Source organism: Tinamus guttatus, unplaced genomic scaffold (genome assembly GCF_059628265.1).
Source record: "Tinamus guttatus ecotype Peru unplaced genomic scaffold, ASM5962826v1 Tinamus_guttatus_pri_ptg000044l, whole genome shotgun sequence".
In the NCBI taxonomy this organism is placed as follows: Eukaryota; Metazoa; Chordata; class Aves; order Tinamiformes; family Tinamidae; genus Tinamus; species Tinamus guttatus.
The window spans coordinates 2,767,303-2,792,924 of NW_028288578.1; the positions used below are offsets into that span (position 1 = coordinate 2,767,303).

Here is a 25,622-nt window from a genome sequence, read left to right on the forward strand (position 1 = left end):
CCTTCTTAACGGGAATACAAAGGAGATTGTCAAGGGACAAGCTGTCTGGATATTCAGCAAAACGTCTGCTCCCAGTTCTTCAAGCACGTAACTCTCAGCAGGACGTGTCCCACGTGTAACTGAAGGCTGCGGGGCCAAACGGATCAGTGCAGCTGGCGGTCACTTTGACCCAAGACAGAAACTACAGAGCAAACCAGGATCAAAGTAGATCAGCAGAGAACACTGGGGAATTTTAAAAAGCGGCCCGTGCTACTCTGTATTGCAGAGAGTTTATTTACATAGAGGATATTCACAGAGTGTGTATTATACTTTCTAAATATTCTCATCAGCCCCAAACTTGCTCATCTTCAAAAGAATATTGCAACAAAAAAGGATTTTAAAATGTATTTTGAGGTCTGGATTTCAAAGCCAGTGAGTGATTCTGAAGAGCTGTCCCAGAGAATGAAGCTGGAAAGGACACACCTAATGGATGAAAAACGTTTGAGAACGTTTTTCCCTCTGCTTTAGGTTAGCACACTTTATGATAAGTGTGCTAACGACACAGCAAAAGCTGCAGGCATTCACTTTGTTGAAATCTGATGTGGTATCAGAAAGTGGCTTTTTTTTAACCATTTTTATAAAGAAACACAGAGCTAAGCGCGCGGTTCAGGTGAGGCCCTGCTTGTGCCTGGAGAGCCGGGCCTGGGCCCAGGGGAGGCAGCGGCCGGGCAGGCGCCCGAGCCCGGCGGAGCCGCCATGGCCGCCCGGGCCGCAGCGCTGCCTGGGGGCGGGGCGAGGCGGCGCCCTCCATTTTGGGGGTGGCGGCGAGGCGGCTCCTTCGCTCGCTCCGTGCGGGCCGGGCCCCGCCGCGGGGCCGCCTTGCAGCGGGCCGGGCCGGGCCTAGCGGCGGCTCCCGAGCTGCCCCGTGCGGGGAGGAGCGGGAGGAGGAGCCGCGGCGCGAGTGCGACAAAGCGCCGCGCGCCGCTGACCAGGAAGCAGAAGCGCCGGGGCGGGCGGACCCACCTGAGCGCCGCTGCTTCCCCCTGGCGCCGCCGCCCCCGCGGGCGGGAGGGAGGCGAGCGCTGCCCCCCTGCTGCCCTCGCTCGGGGCGGCCGCGCCGTAAGCGCCCTAGGGCCGGGGCGGGCATGAGCCTCCCCGGCGGCGCGGCTGCCGCTGCGGGCTGCGCGCTGCGGCGCGGCGGCTGAGGCGGCCCAGGCGGCGGGGCCTCGGCGGCCGCGCTCCGGCGCCGCGGGGCGGCAGCGGCAGGAGGAGCAGGAGCGGCCGCGCTCCGGCCGGGGAAGCGGCGGGGAAGATGGGGAACTGCCTCAAGTCCCCCACCTCGGATGACATCTCGCTGCTGCACGAGTCGCAGTCGGACCGGGCCAGCTACGGCGACGGCACCGAGCCGGATCAGGAGCCGCCGCCGCCATATCAGGTAGTGGCGGGGGCAGAGGGGGCGGCCGGGGTGAGCCCAGGTGAGCGGCCCGGGCCGCCCCCCTGCCCCAGCCTCCCGCAGGGGAAGTTTCTTTGTTCCCTGCGCCGGGCCAGTTTGGGCCTTCCGCGAGGGGAAGCGGCTGGTTATTTATTTATATATGCGTGCACGTAGGTAGGTTTTTGGCGATGCAAAGATGACTTTGGATTGAGGCACAAGGCCATAGGTGATGAGAACAAAACAAGGCACCGATCCCAATTAAAGCTAGAAGAGAGGGCTGTTTATTATTGTTATTATTATCATTATTTTTCCACCCATCCCTCTGGCGGGCGTCTCCAGAAGACAGCCCTGCATTCTAAGCGGTCGCAGTGGTCTCTCCCTTTCTGGCCAGAAACGTAAGACTCTTTTTTTTTTTTTTTTTTTTTTTTTTTTTTTTTTTTTTAAGTGTATGTGTGTGCAGCTTCCTTTGTTGTCCTCGCGCAGTGACATCACTGTCTGGTTGCGCTTTTCGCATCACGCTTAAGCCAGGGAACTCACGAGCTTTGCCCCTGAACTGGGCTTTGTGTCTGGTCATGTTTCAGCCTACACTTTGCTCTCTTATTTTTAGCTGTAACTCACCCTCAGTAAGGAACTTTGCTAATGCAGTAGGTCCTGTTTCCTTTGGTTGTGCGGCATAGCAGAAAGGAAACATTTTCCCATTGTTTTGTTTCTTTTTGTTTTCTGTCTCTGAAAGAATGTATTAATTTGCAGCTTGTGACTAATTGGGAAGGTTTAAAAAAAAGTAGGTATTTTCTTTTCTGTATCAACGTGAGCAAAACTGTAACTGTGATGCCGTTAATAGCAAAAAGCTTGCTCCTGACCTGTATTTGGTGATGGCCACAGGGAGAAGGAAGCTGAACTTGTGGTTGCACTTGTCGTCTCCTTGTCACCTCTACCCTGTAGGTAGAAACATACATTGCTTTAAACAAGTGGTCTGAAGTAGGTGATTGCATGGCCATAAAAATCGGGGGGAAAATCTAAGAAATAAAGGAACATAAACGATACAACTGTATTCAAGTTTCAGAAATACTATATTCTGGAAGAGTAAAATGCATTCAGGGAAATCTATAAAAATGGCAGATTCGCATGTAAATCCTGGAAGGTGACTTGAGAGTGCTTTATTCTCTGGGAGAGGAGTCATTTAGTAGTTGCAGAACTGACACGTGATTTAAAAAAATTGCAGGAAGTTGTTACCTGGGTGGACTTGTAATCTACAAGTGCTGTAACAAGTTCAGGAATCACAGCTCTGATAGGAGTTTCTTTAAGCATCAGAGAGAATCTCTGTATGTAGCAGTCGCTGACGCTGCAGTGAAACGACGGTGGTGTTTCTTGACAGTGCAAAGCTGTTTGTTTTGTATATGTGCAAAAGATTAATATTAGAATGAATTTGTTCACAGGAGGATTTTTTCCTAAATTCTTAATTATGTCTGTTTAACTTCAGAGAACAAAAAATACTTTGTGTCAGATTATTATTATTTTTTTTCTTTCTTTTTTCTTTCTTTTCTTTAAAGGACGCATAGTGTGAGCAAAGTCTAACTGATCCATCCTGTTTAGGAATGTATTATATTTTTGTTAGATAAGTGTATGAAGTGTGGCTGTGTGTGCTATTTGTCGCCTATTCATCTGTGATTCCTAATGGTGGGTTGTTGTTTTTGTTTTGTTTCTTGTGTGTGTTTTCTTTTTCTTTTTATTTATTTATTTATTTATTTATTTTTTCTTGGAAATAACCTGTAGGAGTCTTGAATCAAGTGCATGCACTCTGCGGGCCTTCCACGGTTGCTTTCAGTGGTGGATAAATTGTCTTAGTCTCAGCCTCTAGGACTTGTTTTTTATTTTTTTTATTTTTTTCAAATTAAAAAAAAAACTTCTTGGATATAAGTGAAGGTGTTTGACTGACAAAACAGTAGGCTGTAAAATAACTGGCTTTACAGATGTCTGTTATTGAGTAAATACATTCATCTTAAGCCTGCTCCACCTATGAAGCTGTGCATCAGTAGGTGACCAGCATGTAAGAGTTCGGCTGCCCGGAAACCCCTTTACTGATCTTAGCAATCCCTAAATTTTAGGGCTAAGGAGGGCAAACCTTGTTGTCTTTAATGTGGCATTTGGTGCAATTTTCCTGCCTAGTTAAAATTCAAAGCTGTGCTTCCCACAACTGTCAGACCACGATGCTTTGTGATAAGAAGTCAACCCTACCGACAGGATTGTGTAGTTCACATGCTTTGAGGTCAAGGGAAATATGCTACGCTAAAGAGTTTTATAATTTTGAATTGTTTTAGACAGGCCAAACCCTAAAGCTGAAGAGTTCTTTATGTTCTGCCATGATAGCAATAGTGCTGCTGCTGTTTTAACTTTCAAGTGACAGCTTCAAGTCAGTGTTATGAATGGGATTTCAGGCACTTCTTCCTTATGTGTGATAATTGCTTCTTTTGTAGTGTTTTAACCAGAATTGGAGTCTATATATGGAAAGTGTATATGGAAGCCCAAGGAAGGAAAGCAAAGAAAAGGCTAAAAAGAGTTTGAAAGTTTGTTGGGGGCATCTAGTATCCTGCACAAGAAACTGCAATACTAAGAGTTTAAAATATAGCTCCTGAGATTTCAGCCATAAAATGGACACATTTTAGAAGTCAAAATCTGTTATATTTGCTTCTTTGGGTTTGCAGCAGTGATGTGCCAACTTTCTGAATGGACCTTGAAGGTGTGAACTGAGGGCAGGAGGCCGGTTTGGTAAAGAAACATTTTCATCATGGATCTGCCTTAGGAAGTCTTTAAGAAATGGTAGTCTTGTATATGAGTCCCTTGTTCAAGCCCAGTTTGCTTTCTGTTTCCAGTCTCTCCCCTACCATCACTTCAGAAATTTTGTTTTACAATCCAGGCCTCTGCAGTAAACAAAGTCAATGAAAGTGTTGCAGGTATTTATTTAGGTCCCTGTTGGAAAAGATAGTTTCTTTCTGAAGTCTCTCTGCTCCAATACATGAAATACATTGTCACAAAAATTGTCAGAGAAAGGAAGGAAAAGACAGGGATATGTACATATCTTCAAGACTTTCACTGACTTTGTTTACTGCAGAGGTCTGGATTATAAAACATCTAGAGAAAATGGTCCAGCGAAGCATCACCCATTTTCTAGTGCATCAAGGTCAAGAGCTTACATGGGAAATGATTAAAAGACAAAAGTAAAAGAGCATGTGTGGGGGGGAGTGATTTCAAGTGTACAGCAGTGTTTTCTGAGAGTTTTTTTGTTGTTGTTCTTGTTTAAGTGCCTCCATTTCAGGAACTGAAACTACAACTGTTGTGCTGAGCAAACACAACTCTATCCCTAACTGGTGAATCTGCGATGAGGAAAGCGTTAGTTTTGTTTTCGTTTTGCCTCAAGTCCTCAAAACTGAGTATACTTTATTTTTCTTTTCTGTCTATGACTTCTTTGCCATCTCTTGGCAATGTGCCTTCTGCTGCTTTTCCAGACAAGTTCACTGCTTTCTCCAGTTTCTCATACTTCCAGTAGTTCTTCTAAAAGACTTTATTTTTGCAGAACAGTTATAACACTTGTCCTATTGTTCTTATAGTTCCTTATCACTTGCAGAAAATATTTTCATAGTTTTTAAAATTTGAGTTCTTTTACAGTAAAGTACCCAATTCCTAGGGGAAAAATAGATCCAAAAAATACAACTGTGGACAAAATATTTCGGAATATCTTAAAAAGAAAAATCCAAACTTGTAAAACACTTGCTGAAAGCATGAGAAGTAAGTGACAGTCCCTGATATTGATTCTGAATGCTTAAAAATATCTTTGAAATTGTGATATGGAATATAGGCTAATGCCCTTTGCCCTTTAACTAAAGGGTTTCTAAAGCTTACGGTGGTACTCTGTACCACCACCCTCTATGCAAAATATTTTAGTAGACCTAGGGTCTTTTTATTTGGAAGGATGCATTAAAAACCTTTAGACGTGGAAACACCTTTGTGCAGACCGTAGGCCTGTGAAATGAGATGGGGAGCTCGCACAGGAGAGCTTCAGACAGGGCTGCGCTCCCATAATCTCCAAGCTGCTGGGGAGGGCAGGTTTTGAAAGCAGAGTCTGGGGTGTTTCTTGTCCCCTCTTAAATTGAGGCTGCCCTAACAGCCCCCTTGGGCCGTCTCTGGTATCTGAGCTGGCACAGCTGCCTGGGCCAGGCTGCACCCTTGGTGCCCCAGCAGGACGTCTCGCTGGGTCCTCTGAGCACAGCGCTGAGGATCTGGCCCTGGAGCGTCACTTGTCCGAGATGCTGAAAAACTCCTCAGTCAGAAGTTTTTGAAACACTCTGCTACTTTTCTGCTTGAAACTTGCCATTGTGGGTGCATATATTGAATTTATTCTGCTCTGCAGAACGACAAAGCTGTCACCCTACACTCCTCATGACTTCAGTCATAACACAAGTAATACAAGTAATTCTGATGTTGTCTTCTAAAAGGTATGCTAATTAATTAGCATCATTAAAAATCACATACCACAATAGCTCTGGCATAGGAATTGTGCCTATTCATAGAAGTACCTATACAGAAAGCTACTGGGCTGGGAATGAGATAGTTTGTGCCTGGTGACCGTGTGCGTTGCTCAGGGATGAGCACTGCAGGGTGTCGGAGGTGGCACTGAGTGCTTGCATGAAGTCTAAGCTGTTGGTGTGTGTTGGGAATAGCATAACAGGAGGAAAGATGTGCGGGGAAGGAAAAAATATGTACAGAATGCTAGCCATCTTTTTATTAAAATAAATAAATAAATAAATAAGGCAAACCCAATAAGCTTTATGCAAGAGAAAGGAGTGTGTTTAAAAACTTCACGTACAGGCCTTTTCTGCCCTGGTTCTGCAGGCCTTGCTGGTGCTGGTGAATCAGTTGCATTTGTGGACCTGAAGTGAGACACCGATCCTCTGCGGGCACAGGCTCTTGGGGTGTGTTGTGGAGAGTGTCACTAGCCGGTGTGTTCGGGCGGTGTTGACCCAGGTGGAGATGAGCCTCAGAGAGGAGTGACAGAGGAGCTGGAGTTTGGTGCTTGTGGCATGGATGAGAAGTGGTAGAGTAAGCCAGTGTTGTTTTGTGTTTATCTCAAGAATATGATCCTAAAGCTGTCTTATATAACTTGTTTTCAAAAATGCACAAGTGTTGTAACAACATCCTCTAATAATATCCCTAACTGAAAGACCAAATGCTACATGATATAAAGTAACTCCTGGTAAACTGTTAGGATACAATTTAGCTGTATTTAGAAAATAGGGAAGCCCTCTATGCCTTGTGTACTTATAGGCAGACATATATGTGCGTAAGTGATGCTGTTATAATAAATTCTTTGTGCAGAGTGTTATTAAAGTGACATTTCTGTGGTTTAATGCCTCTGTAGGGGTATACATTTTATTTATCCAGGCAGTAGTAAAACATACATACTATGAATTTGTTGCAAGGGCGCTCAAGGATATTTGGATAGTGAACAATGTGCCACAACACTTCTTATTCCTGCCATGTCCAGACACCTCGGAGAGTCGTCTGGAGTGTTTGGTTGCTGCTAATCAATGCTAAGCAGAGCGTTTCCTGGGGGTGCTGAGTATGACTTCCTCTCTAGATAACAGTGATTAAAAACTGTGCACCTGTATTTCCAGTCTTAGTGCATACTGGTTTCAGCATAGGCAAGCAAGCTAACTGGTGCCTGCTCCCATTTTGCTAGGGGAACATCAAGGAGGAAGGGAATAGAGGAAATCTGAAAAGTAAAGGATACCGTATGGTGTCACAAAGTTAGATAAGTTTTTTTTCAGCATAGTAATATTGGAAAATATCCTTTCAGGATTTGTTGTAAAGAATATTTTTGAATGTTGGCTGGATATTCTAATTATTTGCTATCTCCAAAGTAGACTTTAACTCTATTTTCAATTATATTTGATTCAAATACATGTGAATTGGGCCTGATTTGGAGCAAATGTGGTGCGTATGCTAGGGTTTGAGTTCTCTGTTTAAATTCCCTCTATTATGAACATTAAAGCTGGTTTCTAGACTTGCAGTTGTTGAGTCAGCAAACAGTAAAGATCTGTCCCTGACTGTGCTGGACGGAGGGTTTTGCAACAGCAATTTTGAAAAGGCAGAGGAATGCGTATAATGTTGTCTGAGAGAATCCTGCTCCCTCTTTTGCGTGCAATTCTGAAAGAAATATCTAAGTTGGATCAAGATATTACCCGAGGCCCATTCCTGTGGGTTTGTGTTCACCACTTTTATTAAAGGAAGAAGCAAGGCTTAATGAATGCTTCTGTAGGCCCTCTTAATGTTGCTGGTCACACTGGTTGCAAAATGTAAGGTCAAGAAACTAAAAATAATGGTATGTAACTTGTGACAGACAGGTATCTTGTGTGTAAGTATTTTTTTGTTTTGTTTTGTTTGTTTGTCCGTAATAGTTCATCCTCACAGACACACATACACAAAATAAAAATATATTTTGAAGAGTTTGCGATCTGTGGAACAGGCTAAGGCAAATCAGCCATTGCTTCTCAGGGAGCTAATGAAACTGTGGTCCTGTGAGACCAAAGAATTACAAAACGAGCAGGTTTTTAGGCATGTCGTAGCTGAATTAGAATAAAACCTGTTTGGGGCAAACAGCTGCAGAGTCACTGCTCTGTGGCTCTGGGAACTGCCAGGCTGGCTCAGTCTGGTGTTAGACTGCAAGAAAAACTTGCCCCAATGTTACCAAACTCCTGCGCATGGAAGGTAGAATGTGGCTGTGTAGAGGATCCTGAATTTCTTACCCTTCTGCCAGCCCTTGGGCACAGCTGCCACAGGAAGAACGTAGGAGCAACCTGTGGCTTTTTGCTGGCTACAGCTGCACTGTGGTTTCAAGAGCTGCTTGATTAGCCCTAGGATGAGCTGTGGTTCTGTTTTATTTGGTCTTCAGTTTAGTTTCTAACTTTTGGCAAATCACTTAACTGTGCTCCAGTTTCCATGTCTGTAAAATGAGGAGCAATAAAGCTTATCTTTACTGCAGACATGCTTAGTAATTTAATTCGTGTTTGTAAAGTGTTCTGTGGTAATTTGATTTTAATAAAATAATATTCCTCTGTTATAAAATGAATCTCGGCAGGAATTTATGACAAGTCTGCTGCTGTAGCAGGAGAGCTTTATTGTAAGAATCTGTTTAAGGCACTAGATAATAGTCCCTCTAAAATCTGTTTGGAATCTGATAATTTTATATTTATTTGGCAGCCTGTGTTCAAGATGCTGGATTAGCAGGGCAAAAAAGAGGCCTTGGAGATGCAGTGAGAAATCCTTCCTAATCAGGATAATAAATCTTCATTACCATAGGAGATGCTGGGAGTCTTTCAGGCAAGCCAGTCAAAACAAACAGCGCTGCCCTTCCCAAAATCCTGGGCCAGCTGGTTTTCAGGAAGCCCTTGTGTTTCCTCTATTCCCCACCAGCTCGTTTCTGTGCTCAGCAGACGTTCCTGGCTGCACTTCTGGGCTTAGGTTTCAGAAACAGGGAAAATACACCCATTTTAGCCTTTGAAAAAGATAATGACCAGTGGAAGGGAGTAAAGCGAATCAACCATGACTGCTCTGTGAACTAGTGAAATAATTTCTGGGAGACCAGAGTGTTATAAAGAGCAGTTGTTTTATTTACCAGCCCTCCACAGGAATCTCTGTAGGCTGCTCTGTTTCCCAACAACGAAGCAGCAAGTTGCAGCGCCACAAAAGCCGCTCGGCCGCAAGCCCCGAGCAGCGACGTGGACAAACAACAGATGCAAGCGGCAACTGGGGGAGAAGAGCCTTCCTTTGAGCCACGCTTGCGTCAGCCAAATCACAACCAGCTGGGTTTTTACCCAGGACATTTCTGCTGATGCACCAGAATGCTTATGTATGCCCCCTGCTTAGTACACACACACGCGTGAAATCTGGTCTCTGTCTTTGGCTGCTGGTTTAGTCTAGGAGTGATGCAGATCTGAACTGCCTGGCGGGAGGACTAAAGGTGTGGGATGAACGAGGGAAGCTGTGACTCAGGGATTCAGTTCCTCCCCTAGCCCCAGCCTGCCATGGAGAAGGTGCAGACTATTATCCCTGCAGCTGTGGAACCTGTTTCCCTTGAGCTTATGTTTTGGACACTGAAAAAGCCATCACCTCCTCTCTAGCTTCTTCCTCATTCAGAGCAGAGTGTGTTTCTAGAGGAATGGGTCAGGAGCAGCCCTCCTACTTAGTTCACTGAACTTTTGGCCAAATATCCTGGTGGCCACAACCTATTGCTCAGTCAAAGATGGATCTCAGCTGGCTGACAGTGCTGAGTTCTTTCAGAACTTGGGCCTGTAGTTAACCCATGTGCCATTAGAGCTTGGGCTGCTAATAAAGGTCTTGGAAGCATCAAGGAAATGCCTGTTTTATGACTAACAAAGTTTAATAAAGGCACATGAGTGTTCAGGGGTAAGAGAAAAATAATTCAGTGTCATTTTGGATAAGAACGAGGAATCGTCTATCCTACAGCTATGACTAAAACCACTGATTTTGCTTGATATTGTCAGGTTCCAATTTTTGTCATGGCCAAACTGCTTGAAAAAGGGCAGACTGGGGTCTGACCTATTTCTGGGTCATGACCCAGAAGTAGCTATATTTAAAGTAGACATCTACTCTGACAGCAGTTCTGTAGAGGCTCTAAGGTTTCCCTATAGCCCTCATCACTCTCACTTTATATGGCTCTCCTGATGATTTGTACCCTCAGTCTAGCCAGAAGGAAACAATATGCAATATTTATATGGCTCTATTTATTGGTGGAAGCTGCATCTTGGTAGTTAAGGATACAGATCTCTCATGATTTGGTGTGCAAATGCTGCAGCATTGGCTGGGGCTCAGTGCTCTTGCCCTTTCTCTTTCAGAACTGCGGGAGACATATCCAGGAGCTCAGAGTGCATCACATCCCCTTATTCCAGGATCTGTGGGGCGGGATGATGCATGGCCACTCCAAGTCAGATGCGGAGGCATCCTCCCATTCATCATTGTAATTAAACCCAGGCACAGGGTTTGTTCTGTGCACTGAATGTTAATCACGGCGTTTTATTAATGCACTTGTTGAAATCTGTATTTCAGACATAGTAAAACTTTGCAAGATAGATTAAGGCCAATATTTATTTTGCCTGAATTCATTTTCTTTAAAGTTCAGGAAGAGAAGTGATTGCTCTCAGTGTTTGAACAAACGAGTGTAAAAATTGCTTGACTACACAGGTGTTAAACTGTTGAACTGGTTAGGGCTGTACTGTTGCTTGACAGAAGGTTGTGTGCAATTGAAACTTCATTAAGAAAAGTGCACGCTGGCAAAGTAATGATTTAGTTAAGACACAGGAATGGAGATCTTAACACTTGTAAACTCCAGCTTATGCTTTATAACAATACTATTGAATTGTCAGTCCCAGTTCCTGATGTTTTGTAGTAAAAAAAAATCCCGTTGCATTGGTAGTGTTAGTCTAAGGTCTATGCAGAGCCACCAAAACTCTTCTGGCTTAGGCCAAGCCCTGCAGCTCGCTGCACCCCAGGGGCCAAGTACCCCCTGACCGCCGGGCCAAAGCCCCATGAGATGCTCGGCCACCTTGTCCTCCCCTGGAGGTGCTGCTGGAGCAGTTAATCCCCTGGAAGGGATTTGAGGGAGAGCTGGACTTCTGCTTTTTATGTTTGATGCTGCTTTTTAGAAAATACTTCCACCTAGCCACCTATAAGTTTCTTTTGCTGTAGGTCTGAATTTAGACAAACCTACTGGAATTTCTGAAGTTAAGCTGCATTTCATTATTTGGCTGTGTGACTAAACTATTGAAAATAAGTTCAACAGAGAATGTCTGTTCCCTTCTAAGTGTGTAGAAGATTTTTTTTTTTTTGATTTGTATATGATGGATACAGCTGTTCAGAGAAAGTGTTAAATGTACAATTAATTTTAGTAGTTCTATTTAAAAAAAATCAGAATGTTTTTAAAAGAAAAAAAACTACCCACTTGCACGCACACAGTCTTCATGCTTGCTTCAAGTCATCTTGTTTTCCTTTTTCTGGGCCGTATCCTTTCCTTTCCCTCCTGCCTTTTCGCACCTCCCAGAAGCAGCGAGATGCCCTAGATTTGGAGCTTCCTGGGGAAAAGTTCACGTCATCCTATATATAGTTTCTCCTGAAGCGTCTTTATGCTGTTAAAATTGTCACCTACTCTGAGGTGATAAAGTAAGGAGAAAAAAGCTGTAGTTTTATGCTGGGGATGGGAATAGCGGGTGTTTTATCCTTTATCTTTTTTGGCTATTAAGACTTTCTTATGCACCTGCTGTTATCTAAATTCTGCTGAAGGTTAAGAGTTTTGATCTCCCAGCTGTAATATAAAGAAATTACACCTATTTCTTTCAGCTTGGCGTCTCCTTAGTGTGCTGAGGCTGAGGAACAACAAATTACCTCTTCATTAAAGAGTGCCTTGGATCAAGTCTCCATGCTGGCAGGAACTTCTGCAGCGGGCTGTGACTGTGGACCGAGTGCCCCGAGGTCAATTCGCGCCTCTGCTGAGCGAGATTCCTGCAGCTTTTTCTTTCTCTTTTGGAGGTTCCTCCAAGAACTAGTGCTGGTGTTGCAGTATTTCTACTGCAAAGCAAAAACTGGGAATACGATAGTAACAACTGCGTAACAGATGCTACCAAACAAGTTGTTAGTGTTGACAGATCAGACAAATGCTTTCATCTCGGGATAAACTGTGGCAGCATCGTAGCGGGAGGGAGGTTTGTCTGTCCCTTTGTCAGCGTAAGAATTTTTTTTTTTTTTAGGTGTAAGGGACGCTTGTCTGATTCAGCACATCAGTAACTTGAGCTGTCGGGGCTTCTGCAGCGTCTCCAGGTAGAGAGGGGTGTTCTCTGCGCCGCTCAGGAAAGTGCTGCTGTCCAAGGAAACCAAATACACCCGTCTGGGGGCCTGCACTGGGACTGGGCCAGTTAAAGACATCAGAGCCCCTAGGTTACTGTGTATACACCTCAAGCATGTAGGGAAGTTACAGTTTGTGTTTGTTCAAAGTGGATTTTCTTCTGGATTTTCTTCTACTGCTTAAAGTTTACAGCTTTGACAGGCTGTACTCATGAGTGAAATTCTATGGATATAGAAAGAAAGGCTCTAGAGGTGGCCATATACTCAGTAGAGTCTGAAACCAAGCTAAAATACAGTATGGTGCAACGCACCTTCCGTTTGTCCTCATTTCTGAGTCCAGGAATGCTGATCTATTTGCTGCTGCCGAATGGGCTGTGATAGCTGCACTCATTGCAGTCCGTATATTCCATTTTAGCTTTGACATCTCTGGAAAAATCTCGTGGTGCTGGATGTTAGACACGCTGTTGTCACAGAGCACTACAGGATCTTTGGTTTCTCCATGTTGTGGTTAAGAATATACTTGGGCTTCACTACATAGCAGAGCACGCACAGAATTAATGCCTATTATTAGCTGGGATGATAAGGATGGTAAGTGCATTTGGGAATGGTCCGCATAGGAAATGCAATTTGAACATGCTCTTTCTGACTTTGGTGGGGCAGTGATTGCAAATTAAGGAATCAGGCCGCTTCTGGATAGAAACATTTCCAATACAGACGAAGCCTCAAATTCTTTCTTTTTTTTTTTTTTTTCTCTTTTTCCTTAATAGTGATCTTATTAGAGAGAGAAAAAAAAAGAAGAAAAAAGGATCCCCCAAAACATAATGGAAAAAATATAAATCTGCCTGCCACAACCACCATTAAAGAAGCTTCATTTTGGTTACCTTCGTCCATACATATGTGTAGAGTCCCATTTTGGGGTGCTTTTATTAAAATGACCTCCTGGAGGTCTGAAGTGTCCAGCTCTTGCTGGTGTGTGATTTCCTAATTCTGAACTAGTCAGCGTAGCCACCTGGTTTTAGATGTTATGAGTCTTTCATCTGGTTTGGTGTTTCTCAGGTTGCTGATTTCATGTTGAAGCCAATCTCAGTTAGTGCAAACTGAGGAGTGAAGTCCTGTTTTGAGAAAGGAGCCTGAGAAGGAGACGTGGCTGCTGTCACCGGGCAGCGGCTCCAGCTCGCGCAGGCCCTGCAGCACCTCCCACCTCCTTGCTCAGCATCTTCCTGGCTAGTTTTTCTGTGTTCGTAATTAGCAACACTCAACTCAGGCAGTAAATACTGCCTTACAGCTCTCGTATCTCAAGAGCTAAGCTGCACACCAGATCTTTTCTTTTATTTGTTTGTTTTAATTCTAGCTGCAGGATGATTACCATGTTCCAGCAGTGAAGTGGCTGCCGATCAGTGCAGACTGTAACAATCCCCCATACGCTTTTTCACTTAGGCCCTTATATTTTGCCTGCCCCAGGCCTAACCCTGCTCTGTGGCATGGCTGCCTTGTGCAGCATAAACAGGTTTGTAAAACTGGACATTTCCATATGTGGTAAAATTTCCTGCAAGCATCCAGGCAGTGGAGCGCGCTTTGGAAAGATCTCAGCGGAGGGTGTTGAGCAGCAGCAGGCCATGGGGAACCGGGTGAGATTCAGCCACGTTACCTCCAGGCTGCTACTGCCTTCCTGCCGCGGGGAGATGCACAGGGGTAACGACTTTGCGTCCTTTTGAACGGGTGCAGTGCTGAACACAAGCATGCCAAAAGCCTGTAGACCTTTACATACCGTATGGCAGCTGAAATATAAACATAATCCTTTAAAATACCTTTCTATTGCATTTTATAGCAGAGAAGTCATTAATGAGTTTCAATATACAATATTACATTATAGAACCAGTAAAGGAGAACAACTGGAGGAGACGTAATGAGAAATTGCAAGAACAAAACCCAGGGATTTCCGTAAACAGCCCGTGTGGTGCAAGTCCATGCTTGTAACGAGATCCTAAAATCTCCCCCTCAGCAGTTGTCCTCATGGGTGAAGTTTTGTCCAAGAACTTTGTTTTTCTTTTAAAGCTGTTCTTTTGTTAGATCTTAAGCTGCCAGGTGGACTCATTTGTGACATTTCCAGTAGTTTCAAAATGTGGCTCAGATTTAGTGCGTGTCGCCTCCTGCATTCTGGTTACATGAGCTCGGAGCTAAATATGCCAGGCATTATAGCCGGGGTGTTTCTCCTGCTTCTGAGATGGTATTAGCTTGGATAACAGCCATGTTCAGTTCAACATCTGAAATTCTGTGTAGTAAATGCGTGAATATCCTCTGGACTGTTTCCTGGTGGATGTGAACAAGGGAATATGTGGATGGTTACACCTGTGTTCAGTGTTTCCTAAAGATAACATACTATTTTTTCCAGAAGTTGATCAAGTTATGCCCTTACTACTGATACTAAGGGTCTCTCTAGCTCATCAGAGAACCAAGGCTCAAGAAGCTTTTTTAGCAGCCTAGGTTATGGCTAACTTGCACCTGATACTCCTGCACCAAACAGTCCTGTTGTTTTTCCTTTCCTGATGTTTACTCTCCTGTTTTATTTAAGATCAATCCTATACCCCTTTCAGGCTTTGTTTTTCTGGGCCAACGTTTCTATTTTTATTTTGTTTGTGGAGATAAAACTCAATAAACTTGCTTTTTCTTGGAAAAAAAAGTTGTATGAATAGTCAGTGAAACAAAGCAAAGAATATTTTACGTGATTGAGGAGTCATTGACTGACTGCCCAGCATATTGCAGCATTAAGGCCTGATGAGTTTTGTCATGATGACTGACAGTGGCAATCACAAATAATAATTTACTTCAAATCTGCAGACCTCGCAGCAAAGAGCGGTCAGGAGGCGAGCGCCTTTCCAGGCACTAGCAGTTGTTACCGTCTCTTGTTTGGGACCTAGTCAGGAGCACAGTGTTATGTGAACTGGTAAATGAAATCAGGACCAGCGCTGTAATTCATTTGAAGTCTATTTTCTCTACAAAATGTTGGCCAAACAAAGAAAATTCCTTTTCTTTCAAAGAATCTGTTTTTTAACGCACCTGACCATGCCGCCGAGGTGCGGATGGAAGTGAAGGTCGTTGTGGAGCCTCTGAGGCTCGAGGAGCGGCGCTGCTCGCGGGCCCTTCCCAGCCTGCTGCCCGCAGCCGCGTTGCTGGAATTTGGTGCCGCCGAGTCCGTGTGGCTGCTGTTGGAGCTGGTCCTCCCGGAGCTGCACAGCGTGCAGCAAGGGGGTGAAGTCACATCCCCGTCTCTCCCATATGTTTTTCTTGTTGCATTTCAATACCCCAGCAAAAGATACAGCCCCAGACCTCTCCCTCTTTACTGTCCAAAACGCAACAAGCTCTGCACCCGTAGGAGTGGCCCATGTTCAGGCTCTCAAGCAAGTTTTTAGGCCCCGCTCGGACTGAAAGCAGCGGTTGTGCAAGCTCTGTGGTGATGTTCAAAGGGATCTGTGGCTGGAAGTGTGTCAAGCAAGCGTTACTGTCAGCGTTCGGCCTAGCAAAGGAGCTTTGGAAAGTAACAAAACTATTTCTGTAGTAACTGCAGTAACTGACCGATGATTATTTCTGCTTATGAAGGGTTAGTATCCAAGCAAGAAGTTTCCCCTTCCTTTTCTCCTTGTCTTTGAGCCTCATCTGCGAGGGGAGATTATCGAGCATTATCACAATGTGCTACCATGATGACTGCGATGTGAACAGTGGTGTTCTAAACTAAATGATGTAAATGAAACCATAAAGGAAAAAACAACAGATTTTCTTGATAACTGTTTTGCTGTGGCTGCGTGTATTTTTCTGACCCTGAAACACACTGAATACCTCCACATTTCCTACCTTGGAGCTTTCTGTCTGTGGCTTACTGTTGCTCCATCACAGTATTGCATCATGACTGAGGTATGTGCAGTCTATGTTTGTATTGTGTTTGGGTAAGCTAGCAAAGTTCACTTTGTGCAGATTTTGTTCTGGATTTCAGGGGCAGTGTCACACAGCCCTCGCTGCGTGCGTGTGGGCATCCTGCACTGTTGTCAGGCTCAGCAGCTCTTGGGTAGGGCTGGTTCGGAGCAGAGCAGCCCGGTGTCCTCAAACCTCGCAGGCTGTATGCAGAAAAAGAACGTGTCTGGCTTCCTCTTGAGCAGTTTCCTGTTCTTGGGCGACGCTGCTGCCACCGCGCGAGCCCTGGTTTGGGGCAGGACCTCGGCGCGTGCCCCTGTCGCACTGCAGTCGCTGGCACCAGCGCGTGCTGCGCGCTCGGTTAACACCTCCCGCTCTGGAAGCGCCTTTGCTCAGGCGAACGACGTTGTTTCTGGTGTGAAGCAGTGCAGACGAGAGGGGCTGGAGAGGGTCTCAGGAAATGGCAGTGGCTTAAAATAGCGGCTAGGCCGGCAGCCGCTGGTGCAGCTCCCGGCGGGCGTCCCGCGTGCGCAGCTTGTCCTGACCACGCCGGCCACTGGTGCGTTTCCCACAGGCTTAAACAAAAGAAACGACCCCAGACGCTCACCTGGGCACTGAGCTGTCTGCATGCATTTATAACTTCAGAATAAACAGGGAAGAATACGCTGCGCGAGTGCTGCGCTCGTGCAGCCGGCTCCTGCGAGGGCTGTTTCTTGGCGCAGGCGCCGCGCGCGCTGGCGGCGGCCTGGGTCCCGGAGCCGAAAGTGCAGAGTCACTGCCTGCGAGGAGGAGCCGTGCCCTTGTGTTCGCTGCTGATACTGCACGGGGAAGGAGAGCTGTGCAGAGCTGCCGTGTGCCGTCGTAGCTACCTTGCTGTTAGATACAGCACTGCTGCCTTCTTTTTTTCTTTTTGTCTTTTTGTCTTTTTTCATTTTCTAACACAGTTTGCAACAATCATCATCATGGGGGCCGTTCCTTTAAGGTTAAGAAGTGACCATCTGAGATGAGCCGGTGCCTGAAACTGGGCCTGTGACTATATGCTATTGCTCTTTGGATCAGAAAAATAATGGAAAGAATTGCTGATGTTCGACAACGCTGAACAAAGAGAGGAACTGCCTTTCTGTGTGTGTTACCGCTGACAAAAGCGGGATGTGGAAGGGAATAGGGGAACATGACCCGTGAGAGGAGGCCGTACCCTCGCGCATGGCGCTCGGACCGGGCATCGTGGTCGCTGCCCACCGCAAACATAGCAGCCCGCGGGGCTGTTGGCGCTAACTGCTTCGAGTCCTGGTAACTGTGGAGTTTACCGAGCGCAGCACCTTCCCCTGCAATGCTGAAGAAGTGGTTATAGCACAGGGGCCTCGTAGCAAAGCCAGGACACAGCACGGCCCAGCAGCGGCTCCGAGGGCTTTGCCCTACGTTTAGGGGCCCTAACGTAGCCATATTCACATACCTGGGGGTAGTGCAGAAACAGGCTTTAAAAAGCCTAAGTTGAGTTTTGAGTCATATACTTGGATCATAGAGGCCTCCCCTGGGTGTTAAAAATTCAGATGTGATTAAGAAAATAAAAAGGTCTGAGTCCAGCTCTAGCATCAAGCTGTGGCAGCTTCCTGCTTGAGCAGGCGATTTCAATTCAAAGTGTGTTAAGCAGGGCAGTCCTTCTCTCTCCTCTGTCCTTGGCTGTGCAGAAGTTTGAGCCGTCTGTCAAAGTCCCCCAGTTTAAACTGTGCTCTGCTCTCTGCCAAGTTTTGCCTGAATTGCTCTTTCCTATGTTGTCCCTTCTATTCTTTTTCCATAGAAACCACCATTTGTCCCCTTTCAAGCCTCATTTTGATGGAGGCTTGCACAGGAGAGTATTTTATTTTGCTGCTGAGGCTGATACCGCAGCCACTGTTATCGACACGATCAACAGCAGCTGCAGCCCTGCCGCTTCCCCGACCCGCGTTGCTGCTTAGGGCAGGCCCAGCTGGCACCTCCCCGAAGACCTTACGCAAGGTTCTTGTTTCAGCTCCGACTGCTGGTGTCTGTTTAAGCCCTGTTTTAGCAGCTCGATGTGTTGGGACTTGGATTTGGTGTTTTGGGTACGTGTCGGGACTCGTTTGGGGCAGGGCTGCTGTCCCGGGAGGCTCTCCGGGTTGCTGAGCAGCGTCCGGGGAGCCCTCCAGGCCTGTGCAGCGCCCCAGTCCGTGTCTCGTGCGAGCTCGCCGTGTCACTCTGGACAAGGGGGTGAACAGTGCGGCTGGAAGAACCTTCCTTGCTGAGGTCAGAAAGAAATATGTTCATTTATCTGTAAAACCGTATGCTTAGGCCACTAGTTCAGGCTAGAATGTAAGATGCCAAAAAACATCTAGAGAGATGTTGTTTTGCACTTGATTTCATTGATTTTTTGATGCCCTGCTTGCTGTTTACTTTTCCTAAGATGCATTCCTAGTTTAATCTGTGAATCTTCATAATATTCGTTCTTTTGCTATATGTTCTTACTAGCTTGAAGCAGTGCTTTGATTACAATTTAAATGTGCACAAACACGCTGCGCATTTGCAGTGTTAAGTGCAGCCTGTGTTTATACGTCCGCAGCTCTCAGCAGGCTGGTTCTGTGCCTGTAGCTTAGGTCCATTTCATGTTTTCCTCTCTGTTTTGGCCTTTTGGCTGCAGCTGCTCCTCCATTTACCTCATTAGGGCCAATTTCTGTAATTTTGCTACCTTGTCCCTGCAGTACCCGGAAAGGCTCTTCTCAGAATTTCCTTCAAGCTGACCTTGTTCTTGTTAAAAGACTTGCTGGCACTTTCGCGTTAAAGTCAGGACTTTGGAACAGGCTTGAGCCCCCCACTCGCCCTGGGTGCTGTTGGGTTACTTGGGGTGCTCAGCACTAGTATTCAACTATACATCTCCTTGATTTATATTCCAAGCAAATTGCACTGGCCGATGGATTACACTTTGTAGAAATATGAATGTGCAATCCAAGCAACAAGTGAACGATTTTCCATTTTTCCATAGCGAGCAGTGCCTGGTCCGGCAGCATTTTCCTTCTAGGTGCCAGTGCTTCCCTCGTCCCTGGGAGAGCAGGGATTTCTCTCAACTGTTTACGGGTCCTTCCCCTGCCTGTACAAAGTAACTGCACAAGCGGTCGCCCTGGTGGCCGCTGGGTTGTCTGGCAGGAATCGCAGCCTGATGCCAGAGGCCGCTCGGTTCCGGGGTTCAGGAGCGCTGGTGACTGCGGGTTTGCGGGAAGAGCAGCTCCCTGGCGCGTGGCGGGGCTGGACGTGGTGGCGCTGCCGGAGGAAGAGCCATGTAGGTGCAAGGTACCCGGGGGCCATGAGGTCCCGGAGCCAGAGAAAACCTGCTGGGTAGGCTGGGGGTGTAAGAATGCCCCGATTGCATCAGGAAATTGTGCTTCTAGGGATTAATTACTACTTTTTAATTACTACTTTTCCCCTGCATCTCTGGCGCTTATGTTTGTGTTGATGGTTAATCAGATTTCGGAGCAGTGGGTTGCTAAGGCCGGGTGTTTGTGCTGGCCAAAAGGAGAAGGACGTCGCAGCCGTTCCCGGCGGCTGCGGAGCTGCTTGGGTTGGTGCGGCGGCACCGGCAGGAGGCAGGGAAAGGAAGCCCCGTGGGAGAGCAGCCGCGTGGGGCTCTGCCCGGGCCTCCCTCCCGGCCGGGGGCAGCGGCCAGGGCTCGCTCTTGCCTTGGTGCTGACCGCGTTTCTCTGCCGTTTCGGTGGATTAACCGCAGAAACACGGGGGGCTGTTGGACAGTTCCAGTAACCGTTCAAATACAGCCGCCCCCCAAGTGCAGAGCCAGTGTGGGCCTGTGGCACAACGAGGCTCCCGCCGGCAGCTGCGTCCCAGGTGGTGCAAGCGGCTGGGCAGAGACGTGCGGAGCCCTCCTCGCCTCTGCAAACCCTTCCACGTGCAGAGTCTGTACTAACCCCTGCGGACGAGAGCGCTGGTAGAGCACGTGCAAAACTAGACGTGTCTGAAGTGAAGAGCAGGTTGCTGCTTCTTAGCAGGCTGTTTGTCTAGCTCTGGCCCAGTAAAATACTAGTGCACACAGTTACTTCTGGAAAAATTAGTTTTAGGTAATTGTGATACTAATTAAAAGGGAGAACTGAGATAGGAAATGTATTATGTTGTGGCTTTCCTTGGTCCTTCAGCGCTCTCAGACTTATCAATAAATAGCTCAAAGGAAAATAGAAGGTGGATGTTAAAATCCTCACAAACTGCTCTTCAGCTGCCACCTGAGCCCAGGAGCTCTCCCCGGTCCCTCTCGGGAGAGGCGCAGGACGGGGCTCCTGAGCACGAGCGCTCGGCCCGCGCCTACCTGGGAGCAGCAGTATAAAAGATGAGGTAACAATTTCATTACATTGTGTTTTGTAGCAGCCTGTGTTCAGCTTTAGAAATGACCCATCCTCATCCGCACGACAAGAAACGCTCTTTCTAGCTGGCAAGTAATACCCTAAGGATTACTAAAGCAAGCTGTGGTGACTTGGAAAGCGCTGTGGAACGGCGAGCGGTGTAGCGCGATGTGTCCTGGGAGAGGATGCTGTTTCAGAGTGTGAGTTACCATGTGGGTAGAGTGGAGTCTTTCCACCAGAATCAAAATGGCATCTACAGAGAAGGGCCCTGGACCCCTGTCCCACCTGGCCGCTTAACGAGGGTAACGAGGCCAGGAGCGAAGGTGCCACCCCAAAGGCAGCAGTCTCGGTCACGGGCCGAGCCGGGCAGCGGCCAGGAGCCCCTTCTCATTTTGCTTTTTATGAACTCAGTGAGAAACACTTATTTTTTATGACGTCAGGCAAGAAACAAACAAAAACTGTGATTTCTACAGCTCTGTAAGTAAATTGGTGGTACCAGACTTGCATGAGATTTTTTCCCTTCCAGTTTAGGAAAAAACACAGAAGCAAACCACGTATCTAAATTATAATAATTTCTCTAGGTGTGTATTTTTAAAGTATCATTTAGAATTAAAATTTACTTTGCATTTTAAATAATATTTACCCTCCTGAATATATTTGGTTCCTTGTGACAATTAGTTTCTCCTTTTGGAGGGCAGACTGGTGGATCTCTGGATGGGGGATGAATTATTTGTCTTCCCTTTTAGCCTCCTGCAACCTTTCTGAAAGGACTCGGGCACGTGAGAGCAGCTGCTTGAAAACAACCAAACATCCAGCCCCCTGGTAACACACTGCTGATAGGGAGCAGAGGGATCTTGAAATAATCTTTATCCAAGGATTAAGAGTTCCTGATCTACCACTGACCTGTTTTCAGAGCAGTAGAAATGCATTACACTTGCCAGAACAAGATGAAAACGCTGTCAAAGGCAAGCGGGGCCGTTCGCAGCAGCGCAGGGAGCCGGGAGGGACCCTGGGGCTGAGCAGAAACTGCCTCCCAGTAGAGACCTGGCAGGAGGGAGCTGCCACCTGCCTGCAGGGGAGGCGCCTGCGCTTGTTAAGAAACATAGAGAAATGTCTAATTTTTTCACTAACATAAATAAGCATCCAGGTCCTCTGTTTTCCCCCCCAAAAGGAGGAGTCAGCGTGAGATGGAGACACAAACCCAGCTGTCGTCCTCCAGGCTGTTATTCCAGGGTAAACATTAGGAAAGAATCATTTCTGGGCACGGAGAGCCAGGGAGTCCTGTCTGGCAGCGCCTTGGAGCGAGCGGAGGGCTGAGCAGCCCCAGCGCTGGCTGGGATGTTCATCATGATTAAATTCTTATGGGAAAAAATAATTAATTGATTACAGCTAATTGAGTGCCAGAGAGTGATTTTTATTTCATTGGCTGACATTAATATGCGGTTTTGGTTATTTCTTCTTGGCTTCTTCTAAGTTATTTTGCATGAAATTCATCTTAGCTTGAAACGCCTGACATCTTTATCAAATGATAAATAACAGGGACTTTGGCAGAGATTCAGTATTTCCTAATTATGGCTGCAAAGCCGTTTTCCATGAGAGCGAAGCGAGCAAGAGGAGCACCAACCCCGCGCTGCCTGTGCTGGCGCGGCTGCTCTGCAGGACGAGGCGGTCGGGCTGGTGAGAACGGAGCAGAGACGGCTTCCTCCCCGTGTGCTCCTCAATAAGCAGTTGGAAAAGCGTTCCCAGCCTCACAGAGCCGTGAACAGGCCTTTTCTTAACAGCTGCTGGAGCAAAAGTGGCTTGACAAGGTGGTCGCTGGTGTAAGCGGTAGCTGGACTGGCTGCGGCGCATGCGGTCACCTTTTCTGTTTCAGCAGAGTGTTCTTAAGCACAGGGCGAGCAGCCCTGGCTGGGCAGGCGTTTCACGGTAACGGGGCTGGGATTAGCAGCACCATGAGGCACTGCCCGACGCTCTGGGCGCTTCTCAGAGCCGCTGCGCCATCCCTGCACCTCTGTTAGTCACGGCTGGGAGCAGCAGGACAAGACAGGTCGGGGCTCTTCCTTGTGTGGACAGGCTGAGTGTGGCGAGCTCCGGCATTTGGGACGGGGCAGTAACTCCCTTGGCCAGGACTCCCTGGCTGACGGGTCACCCTCGGCTCCCGCGGCAACTCCTTATCCGTATGATGACTAGTGACTACTCCAGAGAAATTAAGTGTAACCTACTCCCAGTGCAGTAAAATTAAGGGGAGAAAAACTATGGATTTTTAGCCTGCAGCAGAATTGCAAGGGGCAGCATTGAAAGTGCCAGACAAACTCGTATCTTGATTTTTAGCGTTACTTATAGACCAGCAAAGCTGTTACTGGGAGCGAGCCCCTGCTCCTCGGGGCTGCGCCCTGTCCCCCGGCCTCCCAGGGCTCTGGTAACTGCTGCGGGCAGCTGCAGCCCCAGCTCAGCACAGACACAGGGGTGTCCCCAGCAGGACTCCCTCCTGCGCATGCACTGAACCTCCTGCAGGGAATCGGTGCTCGCGCCAGCGGACTCCTGCCCACACGCTGCTGGAGCAGCGGCCCGGCAGGCAGAGCAGGGGCAGAGAGGCAGTTTTGCTCCCTCTCTTGACTGTATGCACAGACCCTCTCCTGGAGGCGCCTGCTCCCGTTCCCTCTGGTTGCTCCTGGCGGCAGCAGATTCCTGGGTCCGTCTCGGGCTGGCTGGGAGGCGGCTCCATCCCTGCGCTCGGTGCCGGCGCGGGGAGGCCGCGCGTGCCCTGCGCCACGTCAGCGCTTCCTGCGGCGGCTGCAGCCGCGTCCTCCGGAACGGGAACCTGTCCTGCTCCCAGACAGGTTGACCAGTGTTCCCGTGCCCCTGAGCCACCGGCCGTGCTTTCAGGACATCCCTAAAAGAACACACTTCCAGCTTAGGAGGCTTTCCTCCCGTTAACGGGAGCTGTACAGTGACGAGCCCATACCATCCTAATAGCTGCTCTTCAAATTAGTATTTATTCCCCAAAAGGTGCTTCAAATGTATGTAAAATAAATACAACATTAATATAAATGTTAGCTTGAATAGCTGATGTAAAGTTAAATAATGTTCAAAAGAAGTGTTGAGAGTGCAGCACAGGAAAGAGTGCACACATCTAAGTTCTGTGTTTTTTTTCTTTGGAAAATAATGTATTCTAAATGTATATTGGTTGATATCCAACTTGGGAGAACTTGTACAATTACATTAATGTGTGAGAACAAGTGTAAAACTTGAAGTACTAATTTAAGCAAGTCTTTGCATATTGTTTAGGTTACATTTTTATGCATGCAAAATTAAATCTAGAATTCTGGATTGCTGCTTGGGTAACCTGGAATAGTTCTCACACACATACGTATATACGTGTGTGTGTGTGTGTGTGTGTGTATGTACACACATGCACCCTTTTATTTACCACTAAAACATTTTTCTCTAAAGCACTACATACATACACCCTCCTTATCTTTGTAAATAATTGCTCCAAGCGTAAACCAAAACTTTTCTAACACAAATACTTGGGCTCCTTCCCGAGCCCTGGAACCGCTCGTCTCCCTGCGCCTTGGCCAGCCCCGCAGTGTTCTTGGTCTGCCTGGTCTCTCGTAGCATTTGTGCCCGCACGGAGTCTGAGCGCGACTCTGCAGAGAACAGCCAAGAGACCCCTGCCCGTCTTCCCACCTGGCCTTGCTCTTCTAGCCCTTTCTCCATATAATTACATTCCACAATTTGCAAAGCAGGATTGGGAAACCATACAAAGGATCATAGGAATAAGTGAGGAAAGAGTTAAATGTGTTGCCTATAAATACTCGGAAAGCAAGTTTTTCACCTGCACTGTTTTCATTTTAGGAGCAGGTGCCTGTTCCTGTTTATCATCCAACCCCCAGCCAGACTCGGCTCGCGACGCAGCTCACGGAGGAGGAGCAGATCCGAATCGCGCAGAGGATAGGCCTTATTCAGCACCTGCCTAAAGGAGTCTACGATCCTGGGAGGGACGGCTCTGAGAAGAAGATCAGAGAGTAAGTTAGAGATTTAATTGAACTCACGGGGGACGTGACAGCCCCGATCATGTGAAATAATCTGTTCCTTTGCCTTATTTTCAGAGGGTAGAACTTGAGGTGTCCTTCTGATGACCCGACTATGCAGAGGGCACTTTCCCTTCTCCTTTGCATTTGTGTTTGTTACAAATCCAAGTCACTTTCCTCACTTCTGCCCTACCGCTCATCTCCTTTCAGGCTTCTCCCCCCTTTACCGCCTCTTCACAGGGGAAATAATTCCAAGCCCCAGCTACCTCCTCCCCTGTGGCAGAGCTGTCCCTCTGCCTGTGGGTCCCTGCTACCGTGGGGACATAGGGCAGCACCGGGAAAAGCAGTGCTGGAGGCGGCAGGCACGGGGCTAGGAAATCCTCCTGGTGGTTTGCCACAAAGATCCTGAGGGTAAACATTGCTCCTCTTCGACATTTCCAGTGAGGTGACAGTGCTGTAAACGTTCTGCATTTGTTTCCCCCTAGATGTGTCATTTGTATGATGGACTTTGTTTATGGGGACCCCATCCGATTCCTGCCGTGCATGCACATCTACCACCTGGACTGTATAGATGACTGGTTGATGAGATCCTTTACCTGTCCTTCCTGCATGGAGCCGGTGGATGCAGCGCTGCTTTCATCCTATGAGACTAACTGAGCCAGGGTTTCTCCACTGAACCTTCGAGGAGACCATCCACTTTCCTGGGTTTGATCCTTTTGTCATTCAGCCCAAAGAGCCAGGAATTAGGAATTAAGATCATGCACAAAATATACATTTCCTAAATAAAAATAAATAAAAATTATTACTGAATGGCTGCAAATATTGGGGAAAAAACATAATACTTTAGAGACTATAGAAAAAATAGGTTGTTATTTTTAATGTAAAGCCTTGACCCACCATTGTCCTTTAATGTTTGTTCTTACACCCATATATAGGAATTGTGTAAAGTGTTACAGCAACTGTAAATGTTTAAACTGCGTGTATCCAATTTTATTAGCAGCAAGATAA

The 25,622-nt window shown here is 47.0% G+C and overlaps 1 protein-coding gene across 1 annotated transcript; it reads left to right on the top strand.

Annotated features, from left to right (window-relative positions):
- The first annotated feature begins 1,254 nt into the window (after positions 1-1,254).
- Positions 1,255-25,622, top strand: RNF11 (ring finger protein 11). Its single transcript, XM_088536830.1, has 3 exons — positions 1,255-1,414; positions 24,439-24,608; positions 25,100-25,622. The coding sequence occupies exons 1-3, from the start codon at positions 1,292-1,294 to the stop codon at positions 25,269-25,271; spliced, it is 465 nt and encodes a 154-aa protein (XP_088392956.1). The 5' UTR covers positions 1,255-1,291; the 3' UTR covers positions 25,272-25,622.

Coding starts and splice junctions, on each gene's coding strand:
- RNF11 (XM_088536830.1), top strand. CDS start 1,292: ATGGGGAACTGCCTCAAGTCCCCCACCTCGGATGACATCTCGCTGCTG. Junction 1,415..24,438: donor AGCCGCCGCCGCCATATCAG/GTAGTGGCGGGG, acceptor TTTTCATTTTAG/GAGCAGGTGCCTGTTCCTGT. Junction 24,609..25,099: donor TCTGAGAAGAAGATCAGAGA/GTAAGTTAGAGA, acceptor GTTTCCCCCTAG/ATGTGTCATTTGTATGATGG.